At 36.1% G+C, this 16,151-nt stretch overlaps 1 protein-coding gene across 1 annotated transcript in view; it reads left to right on the plus strand.

The window, feature by feature from the left end:
* Window positions 1-5,105: 5,105 nt before the first annotated feature.
* Window positions 5,106-16,151, plus strand: part of COL28A1 (collagen type XXVIII alpha 1 chain) — a 60,644-nt gene continuing 49,598 nt past the window's right edge. Inside the window, exons 1-11 of the mRNA XM_014248780.2 lie at window positions 5,106-5,362; window positions 6,058-6,210; window positions 6,679-7,238; window positions 7,880-7,900; window positions 8,538-8,594; window positions 10,130-10,183; window positions 10,696-10,737; window positions 11,420-11,446; window positions 12,515-12,559; window positions 15,128-15,172; window positions 15,445-15,498. Coding sequence (XP_014104255.2) covers window positions 6,078-6,210; window positions 6,679-7,238; window positions 7,880-7,900; window positions 8,538-8,594; window positions 10,130-10,183; window positions 10,696-10,737; window positions 11,420-11,446; window positions 12,515-12,559; window positions 15,128-15,172; window positions 15,445-15,498 — 1,038 coding nt within the window. The 5' untranslated portion in view covers window positions 5,106-5,362; window positions 6,058-6,077. The remainder of the gene's footprint in view (window positions 5,363-6,057; window positions 6,211-6,678; window positions 7,239-7,879; window positions 7,901-8,537; window positions 8,595-10,129; window positions 10,184-10,695; window positions 10,738-11,419; window positions 11,447-12,514; window positions 12,560-15,127; window positions 15,173-15,444; window positions 15,499-16,151) is intronic.

A 16,151-nucleotide genomic window follows, 5' to 3' on the forward strand; every position in this document is an offset into this window, starting at 1 on the left:
GAAGATCCCCATGATGTACTGGTGCTCTTAATTTGTGTATCTAAAAGAGAGGAATGTGTGAAATGGGTATTTAGAATCTCGGGATCAGGTAGGAACAAAGGAGTAAAACCAGTTCTTCTAGGACATATCCTCCCTCCTCAGTGTTGTATCTTAGTCTTAATATCTTGGTCTTCAGTTTCCACCTTCTATTACAAGGGCACAAATGTTTTGCCCAGACAGTAGCCTCCTTTACTTGGTGTGTATAAATGATAAATGCTGAATGAGTCACCTGGTATGAAGCACTAGCATTACTATCATTATGCATTATCTTGTAGATACACCAGAGGGCAGGATTTAAATAGCATAAATATTCTTCATAGCTTAAATATTCAGCAACTAAGTGGTCCTTTTGATACACTTATTGCAATCTGGTTTTAAGAAGGCAAGTAATCGCAACTTTGCTTGCAGTGTATGAATAACAATGGCACTAAGTCAGGATATATCTAGTTCTAGGAACAGTAATTTTAAAATCTGTTTAAATATTTATTTCAAATTGTACCTACTAGTGATGTCTCCTAGCCAGAGAACAAAATATATACTATTCTTTATAGTAATTATTGTCATTCTTATTAAATGAAGAGCTCACCAGGGCAAAAAAATAAAAATTTAAGGCAGTGAGTTTTGATTGATATCATCGAAAAAACTGACCCATAGTGTAAGTCCTCTGACATTTTACATTCATGTACTCTAGAATATCCACCTTCTTTCATACTTGTATAGATTATATCCCATTGGCATTCAGTTGTGGCTTTGCAAACAACAGAATAATAATTTACTTTGTCTTCATACAGAAGCTCTCTCGTCTTTGTCAACTCTCTCTTTTTATTCCTTCATTACCATCTTTGAGTTTCAGTAATGAGAATAGCAGGAAGTATTCAAGGAGGGCAGATATGTACCAGTAACAAAAGCTATACATTATTTTTCCAGTAGAACAGATGACTTAGTATGTATGCAGGAACTAAAGGCTTTTTTACTTGAAATTCACTAGCAACATAAAATGAGTTGTACAGATAAAACTTTGTATTGCAGACTAGAACTTAGGTATGGTCATGTAACGGGTGGATTTAGACTGATTCAGTAGTCCTGGCAGCAGAATACGTAGAGCATCTGGTTTAGAGTATGTGGTTCAGGGCAGCCATTGGAACACTGCTGTACTGAAAAGCTTTGCAGGAAATATTAATGTTAAAACAGTGCTGTAAATCTGGACTCGTTACTTCCATCAAATTTGATTTCTAAGTGAATACAAAACTATGAAAATATATACTAAAAAGACTAGTGACATAAAAAAAAAAAGCTCTGAATTGTAAATCAACAATCCTGTTGTGGAACTGTCAAGATTATTACTGTACTTCCAAACCACAGTAAGAAGGGAAGATGAGCTTAGGCTGTTTCTAGAGACCAGTTACAGACCAAAATGTAACAGATTTATGGATGTTCTAGCCAGAGAAATACAACTAAACTTGAGCCTATTACTGTCCAACTATAGCATGTGCATCAGAACTACCAGGGTTCATGTATATTTGACTAGTCAAATTGTTATGTCTAAAGTGTTAACATTAAGTGTTAACATTTTCTGATCTCTGCCAGATGAGAGTCATAGTTGCAGGGTTCCCGAAAAAAGTGAGAAATCTTTGAACACATCTGGAAATCCATTCATTCAATTCTGTTTTGGCACACTGTGAAGATAAAACTTGCCATCTGCTGGAAAAGGCTTTTTTCCCCTTTTAGCTATTGATGAGATAAGCTGTTTGCAGTCTTGATCTGAGCGTGCATAAGGGTAAGAATAAGTATGTGAACAGTATGAGTGATCTGTATGACTAATTTGTTGCTAATGAAATATTTGATCATCACCAGTGTCTCTAATATAACAGATGCTGGATGCTAACAATTATTATCATTTGTAGCACTAACAAATATTTAGTGTAAAAATCTGTATTCCATTGAAATTCTTTGTTTTCCATGTGTGTAATGAAGGCAAAATTTACTTAATGAAGAAAATCAGCTTCAAGAAAGATGACACATATTTGACAGGAGACAATGTAGAAGTTTTTGGAAGGAAGCTGCAGCTGCTGGGCCAGCAAATCCTTCCTGACTTGAACAGGGTGAAGAGTGTGAGCAGTGGTAATGGGTAGGATTTTTTTCTGTTAGCAGCATGTTCCTTCAGTACATTTCATGTTAACAATATGAACAGACTGGCAGATCTGTGTAGGAGTGGTACTGTGTAGTCATAGGGCAAAGGTACAGCTCTCACATAGAACCTGTCATGGCTTAACCCCAGCCATCAACTAAGCACTGCACAGCCTCTTGCTTATTCTCCACCCTCATCAGGATGGGAGGAACAGAATCAGAAGGGTAAAAATAAGAAAACACATGGGTTGAGAGAAAAACCGTTTATTATTTTTTTTCTATCTATTTTACCTAACCTATTTTAATTAACCTATTAATTTTTTAAACCAATAACAATAATAATAATATTGTAATGAAAAGGAAAACAGCAAGAGAAATAAAACCCAACAAGTGTTGCAAATTAAAACAATTACTCACCACGAGCTGACGCATACCCAGCCAGTCCCTAAGCCGTGGCCCCAAAAACAAGCTTCTTCCAGCTTTTCATCCTGATCATGATAGCATATGATCTGGGATATCCCTTTGGTCAGCTGGGGTCAGCTGTCCTGGCTGTGTCCCCTATCAACTCCTTGTGCATCCACAGCCCACTCCCAGCTGGGGTGAGATGAGCAGAAAAGGCCTTGACCCTGTGTAAGTACTACTCAGCAACAGCTGAAATATCCCTGAATTATCAGCACTGTTTCCAGCATTAATTCAAAACAGCCCCATACCAGCTACTGTGGAGAAAATCAACTCTGACCCAGCCAAATCCAGCAACAGAAACAGATTAATGTTATTTCCATCTTTGCTAAGAGCTAAGATTTCTTTGAGTTCCTTAGTACCTGTCTCACCCTTTAATTTAGTTAAGGTTACATATCATATCATACTCATGGCTCACAACACACACAAACAGATAATAGTGTTTGCAAAGGTGTATTTCTAGTTGAATGTCTCCTTATAAAGGGATATACCCTTGGAGAAGCAGAAAGTGGTGCTTAAGGAAGTGTTTAGTCTATCAATAGAGAGACCTTGCACCCAGGCTACATGAAGGATGTTTTACTGACCTTAATGAAGACAGATACTTTCTTTATGTTCATTGGTCACTTGTGCCTTATTCTTTTCCTCCCTATTCTTTCCCTTTCACCAACATTTTAATGAAATCAGCAGGAAATGTCCTCTACTTACTTAAAAGCTTAAGTACTCAGCTTACTTACAAGCTCCTAGTCAACATATCCCAGCCACTTGAGCTAGTGTGGTATTTGCTGCTGCAGCTGGATTCTACTAAGTCTATAGGGCCTGGTGGGATTCATCCCAGGGTACTCAAAGGGATGATGTCATTGTGAGACCTCACTCAATGATTTTTCAATGGTCTTGGGAATCTGGAAAGGTTTCAGTTGTCTGGAAGCTTTAAAATGTTGGCCAAATTTTCAAGAAGAGATAGATGATGACTATTAACTACAGATCTGTCAGTCTCTCATCAGTGCCTGGTAAAATTATGGATATTATTATTCTGGGAAGTAATGAAAAACTCCTGAAGGACAATACAGACATCATCAGTCACAGCCAACATGCCTTCATGAGGGAAATATCCTGCTTGTCAAAGTTAATTTCCTTCTATGACAAGGTAACCCACCTAGTTGATCAAAGGAAGCCAGTTGATACAATCTTTTTGGATTTCAGTAAAGTTTCTTATATTGTCTTTCACAGAATGCTTTGGACAAAATGTCAGTCACACAGCTGGATAAACATATCATGTGATGGGCGAGGAACTGGCTCAGGGGTCAGGCACAGGGTTATAGTGATCTGGTGACTTGTCTCTAGTGGGGTTCTGCAGGCTCTGTCTTCAGCCCTGTGCTCTTCAACATCTTCATAAATGATTGGGACACATGTCTATAAGGTATACTAAGTAAATTTGTTGATTACGTTAAATTGGGAGGAGCTGTTGACTCCATCAGAGATGCCCTGCAGAGAGAAATTGATTCTCTAATTGAGAAATTAGAGGGCTCAGCAATCACCATTTGTATGAAGTTTAACGTGGGCAAGTCCCAGATTCAGCACCTGGGATAACCTTGGACGTAAGGACAGACTGAGGAACGAGAGGCTAGAAAGGGCTCTAGAGGTCCTGGCTGACAGGAAGGTGATGATGGTAGTGTGTCCTGGGAGCCAGGAACAGGCACTGGAACAAGCTCCCCAGGAAAGTGGTCACACCCCAAGCCTGTAAGAGTTCAAGAAATAATTGGACAATTCCTTCGGCACGTGGTGTGATTTTTGATGTTGGCTTATGCAGGGCTAGGAATTGGACTACATTCTTGTGGGTCCCTAACGACTTAGGATATTCTGTGATGCTCCCCTGTGACCAAGGTGCTGAGGCAGTGCCTATCCAGGAGGATGTCTGCTACCTTCTGCTGGGCATTTGCACTTAACTCCCTCAGGGCATGTTATGATTCCTTGAGACTTATCATTAACATGTTTTTTTCACTTAACACTGTGATAACACAGTTTTATTCTGAAGCTTGCCAGTAGATTGAGAAAAGATAATTTCCATGCAACATTCTGGAAGCTGCCTTCATGATTGCCTTTTAGATATCCTGTCTGTGTCTGATGCTTCAGAAGATTTAAAAAGTAGGAAGAATTTCTGAGGAAACCAGCTTAAGAAGATTTTTTCTTTTTTCCTTTTTTCCTTTTTTCCTTTTTTTTAGGTTTTCTTTTATTATTGTAATTGCTAATATAGTTACCACCTTTGAGTCCTGCAGTCCTGGCAGACTCTCAAACCATCAGGTCAGACTTCAGTTCTAGCCTGCAAGTGATGTTGTACTGCTCTCACGTTTCTGATCTAGCCAGTGCTGCAACATTAACACAGACAGATGTAGGTTGTATAAAAGCAGGTTTTTTAAAAGCAAAAGTGCAGTTACTTAATGTGGAAAAGCACTTGTGCTCCCAGCCTGACACTGTCCCTTTAATATAATGGCTTGGTCTCTCACTCAGCCCTGGCCAAGTGCCCAGCTATCTTAGTTTAAACTGTAGCCAACTAAACAGCAGCAATAAAAGATAAAATATCTATATGCAAGGTAGAGCCATTTACAAGTGGATAGGCTACTTATTTGTAGATTGTTTTATTTTGGTAAAAAATCCATATTTTCCAGCATGACCTACAGGACATATTTTCTACACTGAAATCTTTCTAAATCCACAGTTTGCTTTCTGGATGCCTTCAAAGGTAAGAGACTTTGTTATTTCCTCTCTGGTTTTAGAGGACTGCACTTACAGTTTCTATATATATATGTATGTATATATTTTCTGCTTGATGGACTTGAAAAGAAGATTTAGGAAGGATTTTTACATTTAACATATTTTCTTCATTATTGATGATATTTAAAATTAACTTGTAAATCACAGACTTTTTTTGTGTAAAGCAGTTTTAATTCAGTATTTAATTTAGTTCAGTATTCTCTAAAAATATGTTGAATTGCCCATTTAAACATTCTCATTTTCATTTTAACAGTATATTGTCATTATAATAGAATATTATCTTTATGAAAAATACTGCACAGATTCTGTAACATCCATGTAATATTAATATTTCATTATTAACTACTAATTTCATTAGTAAGCCACTGTTTCTTAGAAGAATAAATTATTCATACTGATGCTCCAGACTTTTTGTTAAGAAAGAAAAGGCAGTGTTACACCCATTTTCTTCTGTAATAAACAGGTTCAACTCTCCATGTGAGCTACAGTTGAAATAGTGCTGGTAACTGTGCTTCAATTACCTACACAGTGACTTTTTATAATTGTTTTCTATATATTTTTCTCTGGAACTATTCTTCCCATGAATATGCATTTAAAGTATATGTATTTGTTTATTTGCTTCTGTTAATGAGGTATTCACAGCTGGCTTTTTACTTTTAACAGGAAGGAAAGGTCTATTTGGGATGAAAGTTATTATGAGAAAAAAATGTTTTTTCTTTTGCTTTATACTTCTGGCTATGATAACAAACCAGATAGTACATGGACAAAACAGAAAAAAAGGAAAGAATATTTACTCTCCTATGCCAAAAGATGAAGGTAAAACCATTTTCTTAAAATTTCTGATTGACTGTGTTGCATGTATCCATGCATTTTAGCATAATTATGTAGTAATTGATAAATTTAATGTAAATATATAAAATATTATTTATTTTTATTATAAAGGCTAGAAAATATTTGACAACTTGGACATGGATTCCAGTTTGACCAATGATTTTCATTGACATGTATATCTCTTAAGAGAAATTATAGGAGACCTGATTTTTTGTTTGAAATTGCATGTGCATTTTCTATACAAAATTTACTAAAATACTAAAACATATCAAAACCCTAACTTGACTATTTTCATTAGAATTCCTTGGATTTTTACAGTGAAATTTATTGTTAAAATTTTTACTGAGAAGAGAGAGGAATCTTTGTGAAAACTATTTTTGCTGAGAATTATCTGAAATCTGTTGTACAGGTATTCTCATCATTCATAGATTTCACTTTCTTGTTCCCTTACAGGTGATATGTGTCTTGTTGATATAGTCTTTATCTTGGACAGTTCAGAAAGTGCCAAAAATCAGTTGTTTGATTTACAGAAGAATTTTGTTCAAAATATAACTGACAGCATTTTCCAGATGAAGCCAGTTAAGTCTCACATGTATAATGTCAAACTAGCAAGCATGCAGTTCAGCAGCACAGTTAGCATTGATCATCCCTTTACAGCCTGGAAAAATGTCCAGAATTTTAAGGAGAAAATCAGTTCTCTGGGCTTTATTGGCCATGGCACTTATTCCTATTATGCAGTTTCAAATGCCACTCAGCTGTTTAAAACTGAAAGTCGTAAGACAAGTGTGAAAGTGGCTTTTTTGATGACTGATGGTGTGGATCATCCAAACAGCCCTAATGTCCAAGGGACAGCCGCAACAGCTAGAAGTATTGGAATACATTTTATTACCATTGGCCTTTCTAAGAAAACAGTCCAAGAAGAAAAATTGCGCTCGATATCTGGTGATTCGTCCTCTAAACATGTTCTATGCCTGGATGATCAGAACCTGGTAGTTGATGTAGCATTGCAACTGGTAAGTTGTCCTGATGTTAATATTGTCGTGTGTCTATCCTTGGCAGATTTCATCTAATTTTGATTAGGTAAGCCCTGAAGACAGTGCAGGGTTTTGTGGTTTCTTCTCTGCTACAGCAGGAGTCAGGGCAGATGGAACTTCCTTTTCTCAGCCACTCTTCAAGGAGTTGTGTGTTTGGACAATAGTAGCTCAGCTGTCCTGATCACATTTCCCAGCACACAGAGTTGTCTCTCAGCATATGAAAATACTTTAGACGGTAGCTTGATCTCATGCATAATCACTGAGTCCCTCCCCTATGTATTGTTTGTAGGGCCTTTCAAAGGAAGTCTCTGATTAGGAAGTCTTTTCACAGTCCCTGTTGTTAGCACTGTGCCTTGCTTAGCTATGCTGTTAATTCTCATGTGTTGTCTGATCACGGAGTTTCACATGGAATAGCCCTCTCTTCCTACCAAGAACTCCTTTCTGTATGAGTAATTCCGCAGACTGGTTCTTGCTCATTTGAGGAAGGAATGAAGGATGAGGGTATTTACCAACTCTACCATTCTTCTTGGATTCTATAAACTAGAGAGGAAAACTTAATACTCTGTTAAATTAAATAATATCTATATGAAAATATTATTTTTATTTTCTTTTCTTTTCAGGAATCCTTGCTCCAGAAGCAGGTAGGGTTTTTGACCTTTGTGTGTGATTGCTCTTATTGACACTAGACTTCCCAAAGTCTGCTTCTTCTATAATGCAACAATATTTGAGAATTAATCAATCTTCCATCTCTTGTTAAATTTTCCGACCATGATTACTTTTATTTTAACTTTCCTGAATTTCTTCTGTCCTTTCTCTTGAGAAATCTACAGTGTTAGCTCATTAGTGAGTAGTATCAATAGTAAGACATAAAGAATTCTTCCTACAAGAGTGGAATAGGTCTAATGTAAGATATGCAAATTCATTTGTGGTCTCATTAGAAAACAATAACAATGTTAAAATGGTTCAAAATTTGTGTAAGGTTTCCCAGTACTGTGTACTATGTATATGCTATGTTAAATATTTGTAATTATTACAGTGACTACAGTCTCTACAGTAAGAGGGTTTTTTTTGTTATAAATAAATCAAGTAACACATTTTGGTTGCTTTGTATGGAAGTTTAATGTTGATTTTATGAGAAATAAATATATTGGAACATCATTTATTCCTATGATTCCATTATTACGTTATCTGTGGCTAGGCAAAACCATATTTTTTTTTCTTTAAAAATTTGAAGTAATATATTTGAAAAACATTCTCCTTTATCTATTAACCCTGTAGTGTGTGCGGAAGACCTGTGAGTGTGGAAAGGGACTAAAAGGAGACAAAGGTGATTCAGTAAGTATGCATTTATATGAGTAGGCTCAAGAATTTTACTTTTAATCAAGATCAATTCTGCAGAGTACTTTAATTGGTTACTATGTGAACTATGTACAAAACAAGACATTAGCTGTGCCCGTACTGCAAAAAGATTGATTTATTGTAGCATGTCATGTTGGCAGTGAAAGGCCACTGTTCAAAGAGCTCAGAAAAAAATCTATCCATAGTCAGATACTACCCTGAAAATATATTTCTATTATTGAGTAATAAAACACTGTGGATAAATAGATTATTCTGGAGCCCAAATAAAAAAGTTATTCTTGAATCTTGCAATGGAAAAGGAAAGGTCCATTAGACAAAGGTTTTCGCTTCCCACCAAATTCTGTTTTTGTAAGGGGTAAAGTTTCAAAAGTCTAAGGGTAATGGATATATGAGGAAAGGTCTAAAACTCTGCCTCCAACACTCTTTTCTCTTGTGACACTTCAGCACATTATTTCTTGGCTCTAGTGAGGAACAGAAAAGTGTGAGTTCGGACAGTGGGTGACCTCTCTGACCATTTTTCTGTCTTTAATAGTTCCCCCAGAGACAAGCAAGGGACATTCAGATGTTTTTGTCTTTCCCCAAAGACTCTAATAGGTCAACCATACTATTAGTAGCTTATGATACCAGGGCCCATCATTCAATCCTTGTGGATAATGTGCATCTGGATAATGTGTACCAGAACCTCTGTTTGCAATTTAAAATTTTATGTCCAAGAACTTTTAAGTTATTTTATCCAAAATTATTAGATGTAGCCTGTTATACAGATACATATACACCAAAATTTCTAGTCCCCAACATCATGATCCTCCAAAGAGTAATAAAAAATGGTGCAGTACTGTCTCCCTGAAAACTCAGCTTCTGAGCTTGCTAACATAGTTTTCTAAGGACTTTCCCAGGAGAGTAACTGTAAACATAGATATGTGTACATTCTTTCTGTTCCACGTCTTGTAATGGGCACCTCTCATGGCCAGTGCAGTGAGAAAGTGTTATCCTGACCATCCAATCCCTGGCCGTGGTAGGAAGCCTATAAATCCTGGGAGGAAAAATAAACTCTGCTCTTTCTTGCACCACACCTCAACCTGTGTTCACGTGATCTATTGATCTTCAGCGGTAACACAGTACTTTTTTCCTTAGGACTGCTGAACATTGACCCTAAACTGTTCTGTACAGTTTATTTTCTAAGCAGAGGAGATGAGACAGTGGTGATTAATTGAGAAATAGGAAGGAGGAACTGTATTTGTTTTCTGTAATGCCATCCTGAGTAGATTTTTCAGATGCTGTGTAGAAAATTTATTTATCGTTGAGTCCTGTTTAAAAAAAAATTTGTAGATACCTTATAACACCAGAGTGAGTTTAGCTAAATGAATTTCGTGTCACATGTACAATACTTGAATCAGTGGGGGTTTCTACCAAAGCTTATTCCATAATGATTTTGGACTAAAATATAGACTTAGACAAGCTGGAGAATTTTATTCTCATAATGATAATAACATTTTCCTGCTTTGTTTCAGGGCAGTGCTGGCAGCAAAGGGGAGAAAGGTGACCCAGGACCAAAAGGAAACAAGGTAATGTGAATTTAAAAGAAATAAAGCAAATTTCTATCCAGTTATTCAAACCATAGATGAATACAGCAAAGAAAAAGTATGTAAAAATAAGTTCTAAATGTTGAGGTTTGCTAGTTTATAGTTAGCTGCTTTAGAAGTGTGAGATAAAAATTTAGAACTGAACTGCTATCAAGTTAACACTGCCTATCATACTAGTTTTTCTCTGACAGCAGAGGTCTCTGAATATAGCTGAAGGCTCTTTAGGTTCCACAGAGCTTTCTAACAGTACACAGATTCCTAAATCAGAGTGCTTCACTCTAATAACTAAGATTTCAGTCATCTAATGACAATAGTTGAGTTTTCTATGTTAATGATCAGGAAATGTGTATCCTTGATTGTGGAAGGAGGGAGTGTGAATGTTAGTAAACAGGAACAAACAGTTCTGCTTGTTTAACAGCGTTATTTGTTTTAGTGCAATAAGGATAAATGAAAGGGCAATATGTATTTCAGTTGTATTCCTTTGCTTCCAATAGGGTGATGCTCAAAAAGGAGATCATGGAGAGAAAGGTGAAGAGGTATGTGAGTACTACAGTGCTAACTCATATTTTGTCTTTTCAAATTTTTTGAACTAAAAATGTTATTTTCATTTTTTGTGTGTCTACTTTACTCAATTAAAGCACTTAGACTAAACCAGGCTGTAGCACTACACTACAGCCTAGTTTGCAGAAGCTTGTATACTGAGAGAAACAGTCTAACCATGTGCTTAAATACAGAGAGGAAATGCTACTGGGAGCTTCTGGAGCTGTGTGATTTTAAATTGACTTGCATTAGACTTATCCCAAAGACAGACCTGATAAAAACACTACATAGTCCTTCGGCGGCTTCTAACAACTGATAATTCTCAGGATTCCCGTTGATTCACTGGAGAAAGATTAACACTATACCCTGTATAAGAGTAACTCAGTTTAAAAGTCCCATTTAAATGGCAGCAGGTATCTACTAGGAGGCTGCCAAACTAAGTGGCATATTTGCAGCTAAAATATGAGTAAAAAATCTACATCTAGATTTGAAGAGAATTATATGTTAAACAATTTCAGAGAGATATTTTATTGTTGTGAATCGTAAAACTTCTGAAACATAGTTTCAGAACACAGTTTTACTGGGTGAAGGATTGGGGATTTTTCTACTTCAATTAGAAGTATGTTAGGCCTTTGCTTCGTCTTTTATGACTTTTTCCTATTTTCAATTTTTGAATAGGGAGCTCCTGGCTACAAGGGAGACAAGGTAAGTTTTTTGTGGAATAAAAGTAGTCTGAAAATAAATTGTCACTTGCTGACAGTGTATGTGAAAGAATGGAAAAAAGAGCTTGTCTTGTCTATTTGTCATGAAAGCTTCTAATGCAAACCCTAGAAAAAAATTCAAAATTTGTGCAAATGCTTACAGACTGCATTGCTGGAAATAAAACAAAAACCCCACAAAATCAGAGAATGTAATCTGAATATAAAAAAAAGTGTCAATGACCAGAAATACAGTTTTTGGAAGGAAAAGAAGTGGGGTTAGAATAAGAAGGTGACTAGAAAGAAAGGAAATGTTCACTACAAAAACAATGTGAAATCATTAGCTTTTGAAGAACTTACCAAAAGGAGGCTTACTTTTAACTTACAAGGGCTACTGCTTGATCAAGAAAATTTTCAACATAGTCTCTCCAAGAAAATAAACAAACTATACATTTCAGTGACTTGCAGGATTCTAGAGATGAATTGCAAAGTGGACCATCATAGAAATGAAACAGAGACAATCCCATTTTTACTTTTCTTGGTTTTGACACTACATTGTTAATAAAAGCAGTGCCTCTATGAACCTTTGTATTCATTAGTAAAATGTTTCAATAAATTTTGTGGTAAGTTTTTATGAAAATGGGAATAGCAGACTCATATATGGTCTACTTTTCATGTGTCTATCGATATGTTAAATCATCACTGAAACACTTAATTCTTTCTTCATTCCATATGTGCCATCTCACAGTTGTTACTCAGGAAAATCTCAGGCATCACAGTAATGAACAGAGCATGGAAAGAATCTCTGGAGACAGTGTAGTGAAGCAGAAAACTGCTGCAAAACTTATTCATTATAAAATGTATTATCCTCTGATATAAGTTGGATGTTTTGCAATTATTTTCAGAAATATCTTGAGTAGAGAAATCTTATCTTCTACAGACCATATACAGTGATGCCACTTCCAGGTCCTCAGAGTCAACTAAACCTCTTGTGCTACTGCTTGCAGAGTCTTTAATGCATGTAATGTAATCAAATCATCTTGTTTAGCTGTGAACCCTTTGATTTCTTGTAAAGGGTGAAAGAGGAGAATGTGGACCTCCAGGAACAAAAGGCGAAATAGTAAGTATAATTTTTATTTGAAGTGTTTTGTGTTGATGAAGATACTAGAAAATCATGTAACATATTCATAAACAGTCTGAAAAGATTATTGTAAATTTGGAATACCTTATAATTCCCTAGTGGTAGAGATACATTCATAGTAGAAGTATGATTTGTGGAAACTGAACCCACAGTTCACCACATTATTTTTTTCCATTTTGCATGAGAAATGCAGATCCTCACCTAAAATAAAAGCTGCCCTGACCAATGCCAAGCCTTGCTTACATAGGACTGAGCATCTTATGGAGAGCACCCCATTTATTTCCTTAGAAGTTTAATTTCAATTTGGGAGTATAGTTATATATAGTTATATTACAATAAAAGCAGTTTCCTATCCGACATGAAAAACTTTCAGGTCTATGAGCCCATCTGTGCTGATATGAATTCACACTTCTATCCAGTGTGTTAACCTGGAGTGCAGAAGTGTTGCAAGTGAATACAGATTTTTACCTGCTTTATTTATATTCTGAAAGATGGAAGAATCATGTATTGCTAAGTGACATAATTATGTATCTTGAGTTCATACAGGCAAGTTTGTATGAGTCATGAAAACTGCTGATTTATAGTTAGAACTGCTAAGAACTACCAATTAAATTGCACTTATTGTTCTATTAAACCAGATATCTTCAGTTTTACCACCCATGTTATGCTTACCTTTATCAAAGACCGCCTTGAAAAGTTTTTGTTTTCCTAGAAGCTGCTATTTTATGATTAATTTCAGGCAGGAATTAATAAATATTCATTCCAGAAGTATTTATCGCAAAGAAAAAAGGGCATTATACAATAATAAAAATCTAAAGGCTGAGAATATCTTGTGGGATACTGTGGTTCAAAATGGCAGCAAATTTCAGACTTCAGTGAGTCAGAAAAGTCAAAAATACCAGTTGAAAATGAGAGAGCTGCATCTATCAGAGGAATAAAGAAAGATCATACCTTCTTTATCCAGGCATGTGAGAAATAGCATGGTGTTATATGAAATGTCTACTAAGCTAAAAGGAAGCTGTTCAGAAGCTGGCAAAGAATCAAAGCAGCCAAGAAATCTGGATATAGGAAACATGCCAGGGCTGCCAGAAATCTGCTTTCTTCATTTCTGTTGAGGACAGTGATGAAAACAACTTTGTCCTCTGCAGGGGATCAGTCAGTTCCAGAATTCCCACCTTCACATTCACAAATCCTGAAGACAGAACAAAATTATGGCTTTATTTTTAAAGAAAGCATTCTAGGCTAGATAAAATCAGACACAGAACATGTATAGCCAAATGTATGAGAAGCAAATCCATTATTCTGAGGTCAATCTTTAACTGGGGTGATGGCTACTGAAGCATGATTGGGAGTCCAATTTGAAAATGTTGCATTTATTACCACTTTCTCATCTCACTAATCAGACTGAATCCAGTAGTTTTGGTGCTGTATATCAGAGCTTTTCCAAATGCTGTTCAAGCTTGAAATTCAGACAATTCCTGTTTGGCTTTGAAATCAAAACTGACTCAAGTCATACATTTGTATGCTACCAAAAGTAGCCATCATTGCATCAGCATATCACCGTTTGTACCATCCATTGCTTACGTAGTTGGGCTGGAAATGGGCTGGAACTGAGAGGGGTTATCTCTCTCTCTGGTGGCTGATGCTTGGCCTGGGAGCCAATGCCAGGGAGCAGAGAATTGTTTATAATTTCTGACTCTGAATCCTGGCGGGGGGCAGTCAGTGGAGTGTCTGCATAGGTATCACTGATAAATTTGTCAAGGCTATTAGAAGTTCAAAATGTGACACATATCTTGAAAAATGCAGCAGTCTGCCAGTGCCTCTGCCTGTAGAGATGTTACTAATTAAAAGGGAAGTAAGAGAAATATAAAACCAGTAAATTTGCTCAAAACTATTTTTGCTTTATAAATAATTTATAAGCAAGTATTGACTCAAGTTGAAGTGAAATATGCATTATGGTAATTAAACAAAAAACACTGAAGAAGAAAGATTTTTGAATAATCTGCAGTGGTGGTGACTGGTAAGAACTCATTAAATGTAGAAAGCTAGTGGAATAAAAAAAACGTGGCATTTTAAATTTTTTAAATTTTTTGGTTGGATTTTTAATGGATTTTGTGAACTATTAGTGTGATTCTGCCAGGCTCCTGATTAGCAGTTTGAGTTAGTGAGACAAAATTACCTGAAGTTATTCTGGTATAGACACTGCAGCATTTTTATTAAGGATTCTATATATAATATGCTTCTAGAAATTACATTTAAAAACCTGTAGCAAATAAGAACTTCTTAATCAAATAGCTAAGATGTTAAGTAGACATTCACTATGCTTCTGGTATATGAAAAGCGTTTTAACCAAATATTGAAGGTGGAATGTAACAGGCAGTTACTGAATACCATATGAGCACAGTAGTACTCTGGTAAGAGAATAAAGTCTCTAGAAAATGCTTGAACAGAGATTTGAGCCATTACATGTGCATGTCAAGTGTTTGATATTTGAAAGCATATAGAAATTTCCTTTTAATCTGATAATTGAATCTAATTTTTCCTCAGGGTTTGCAGGGCTCTGTGGGCCCTACAGGACCTCGGGGACCTCAGGTAAGGGAACGAAAAGCTACCAGATAAAAAGATTATATTCTTTAAGTTTCTTCTGCATGCAACTTGTCAATTCTGTGAAAAACAGCCATGCTTTTCTGCTGTCACTGGTTTTTGCATATTAACAATATTCAATGTGTTGGGCACTTCACAGAGCATGATGCAGAAAATTCTTGTCCTTTAGAGCTTAGAATTATGCTATATTATACTGTGCCCCATTCAGGGGAAGTAAAACCCCAAAATTTATACATGTCTTTGCTTTGACTTTTTTGTAGGGTATCAGGGGAGATCCAGGTCAGCAAGGCCCAAAAGGCATTCAAGGAAACAAGGTAAGATGTAGTTGTATATGTGTAGTTAAATATGTTATTTATATAGGGAGAGAGCATGCAGAAACTCTGTAGAACCTTTATCCTTTACCATCCTTTTTTGTCAGTAGGTTTTTTATTAGTGGTGTTATTTGCACAGCAATAAAGTCCCCACCTGGGTCGTGCACTACTGTGTGATGAAGGCTTGATATTGTTATCACATGCACCCACTTTCTTATCTGGTCTCCAAGAATATTTTTAGGGCTACGATGGGATTCAACCAAGGACCTCCCTAGAGCCACAGCACTTATGTCAGAATTTCAATCACGTGAATATGTGTCTTGACTTTTGCCATCACTTGGGAAGCTTTTTTTCGAGAATATTTTTGCCTACAATGCCTGTGTTTAAAGATTTTAAGTATTTCTAGGTGAAGGTTAAAACATTCAGTCTGAGTAGTTATAATAATTTTTAATTGCCTGTGTACTGTAAAAACTCAGGACAACTTTGAAATTGGCTGGGGTATGAGATTTTATGACAATTAATGCCTTAGTGTTATCTAAAAGAGACAATTTAGAGTTAATGTCTACACCTTGTCAAGCAAAATCAGTTGGATAAAATGTCCAGTTCATTTAGGAAGTAGTCTGGTTTGCAAAACTTTGGGAAATTTCTTTATGTGA

Source organism: Pseudopodoces humilis, chromosome 1 (genome assembly GCF_049639895.1).
Source record: "Pseudopodoces humilis isolate 2021_Gansu_Grassland_sample_001 chromosome 1, ASM4963989v1, whole genome shotgun sequence".
In the NCBI taxonomy this organism is placed as follows: domain Eukaryota; kingdom Metazoa; phylum Chordata; class Aves; order Passeriformes; family Paridae; genus Pseudopodoces; species Pseudopodoces humilis.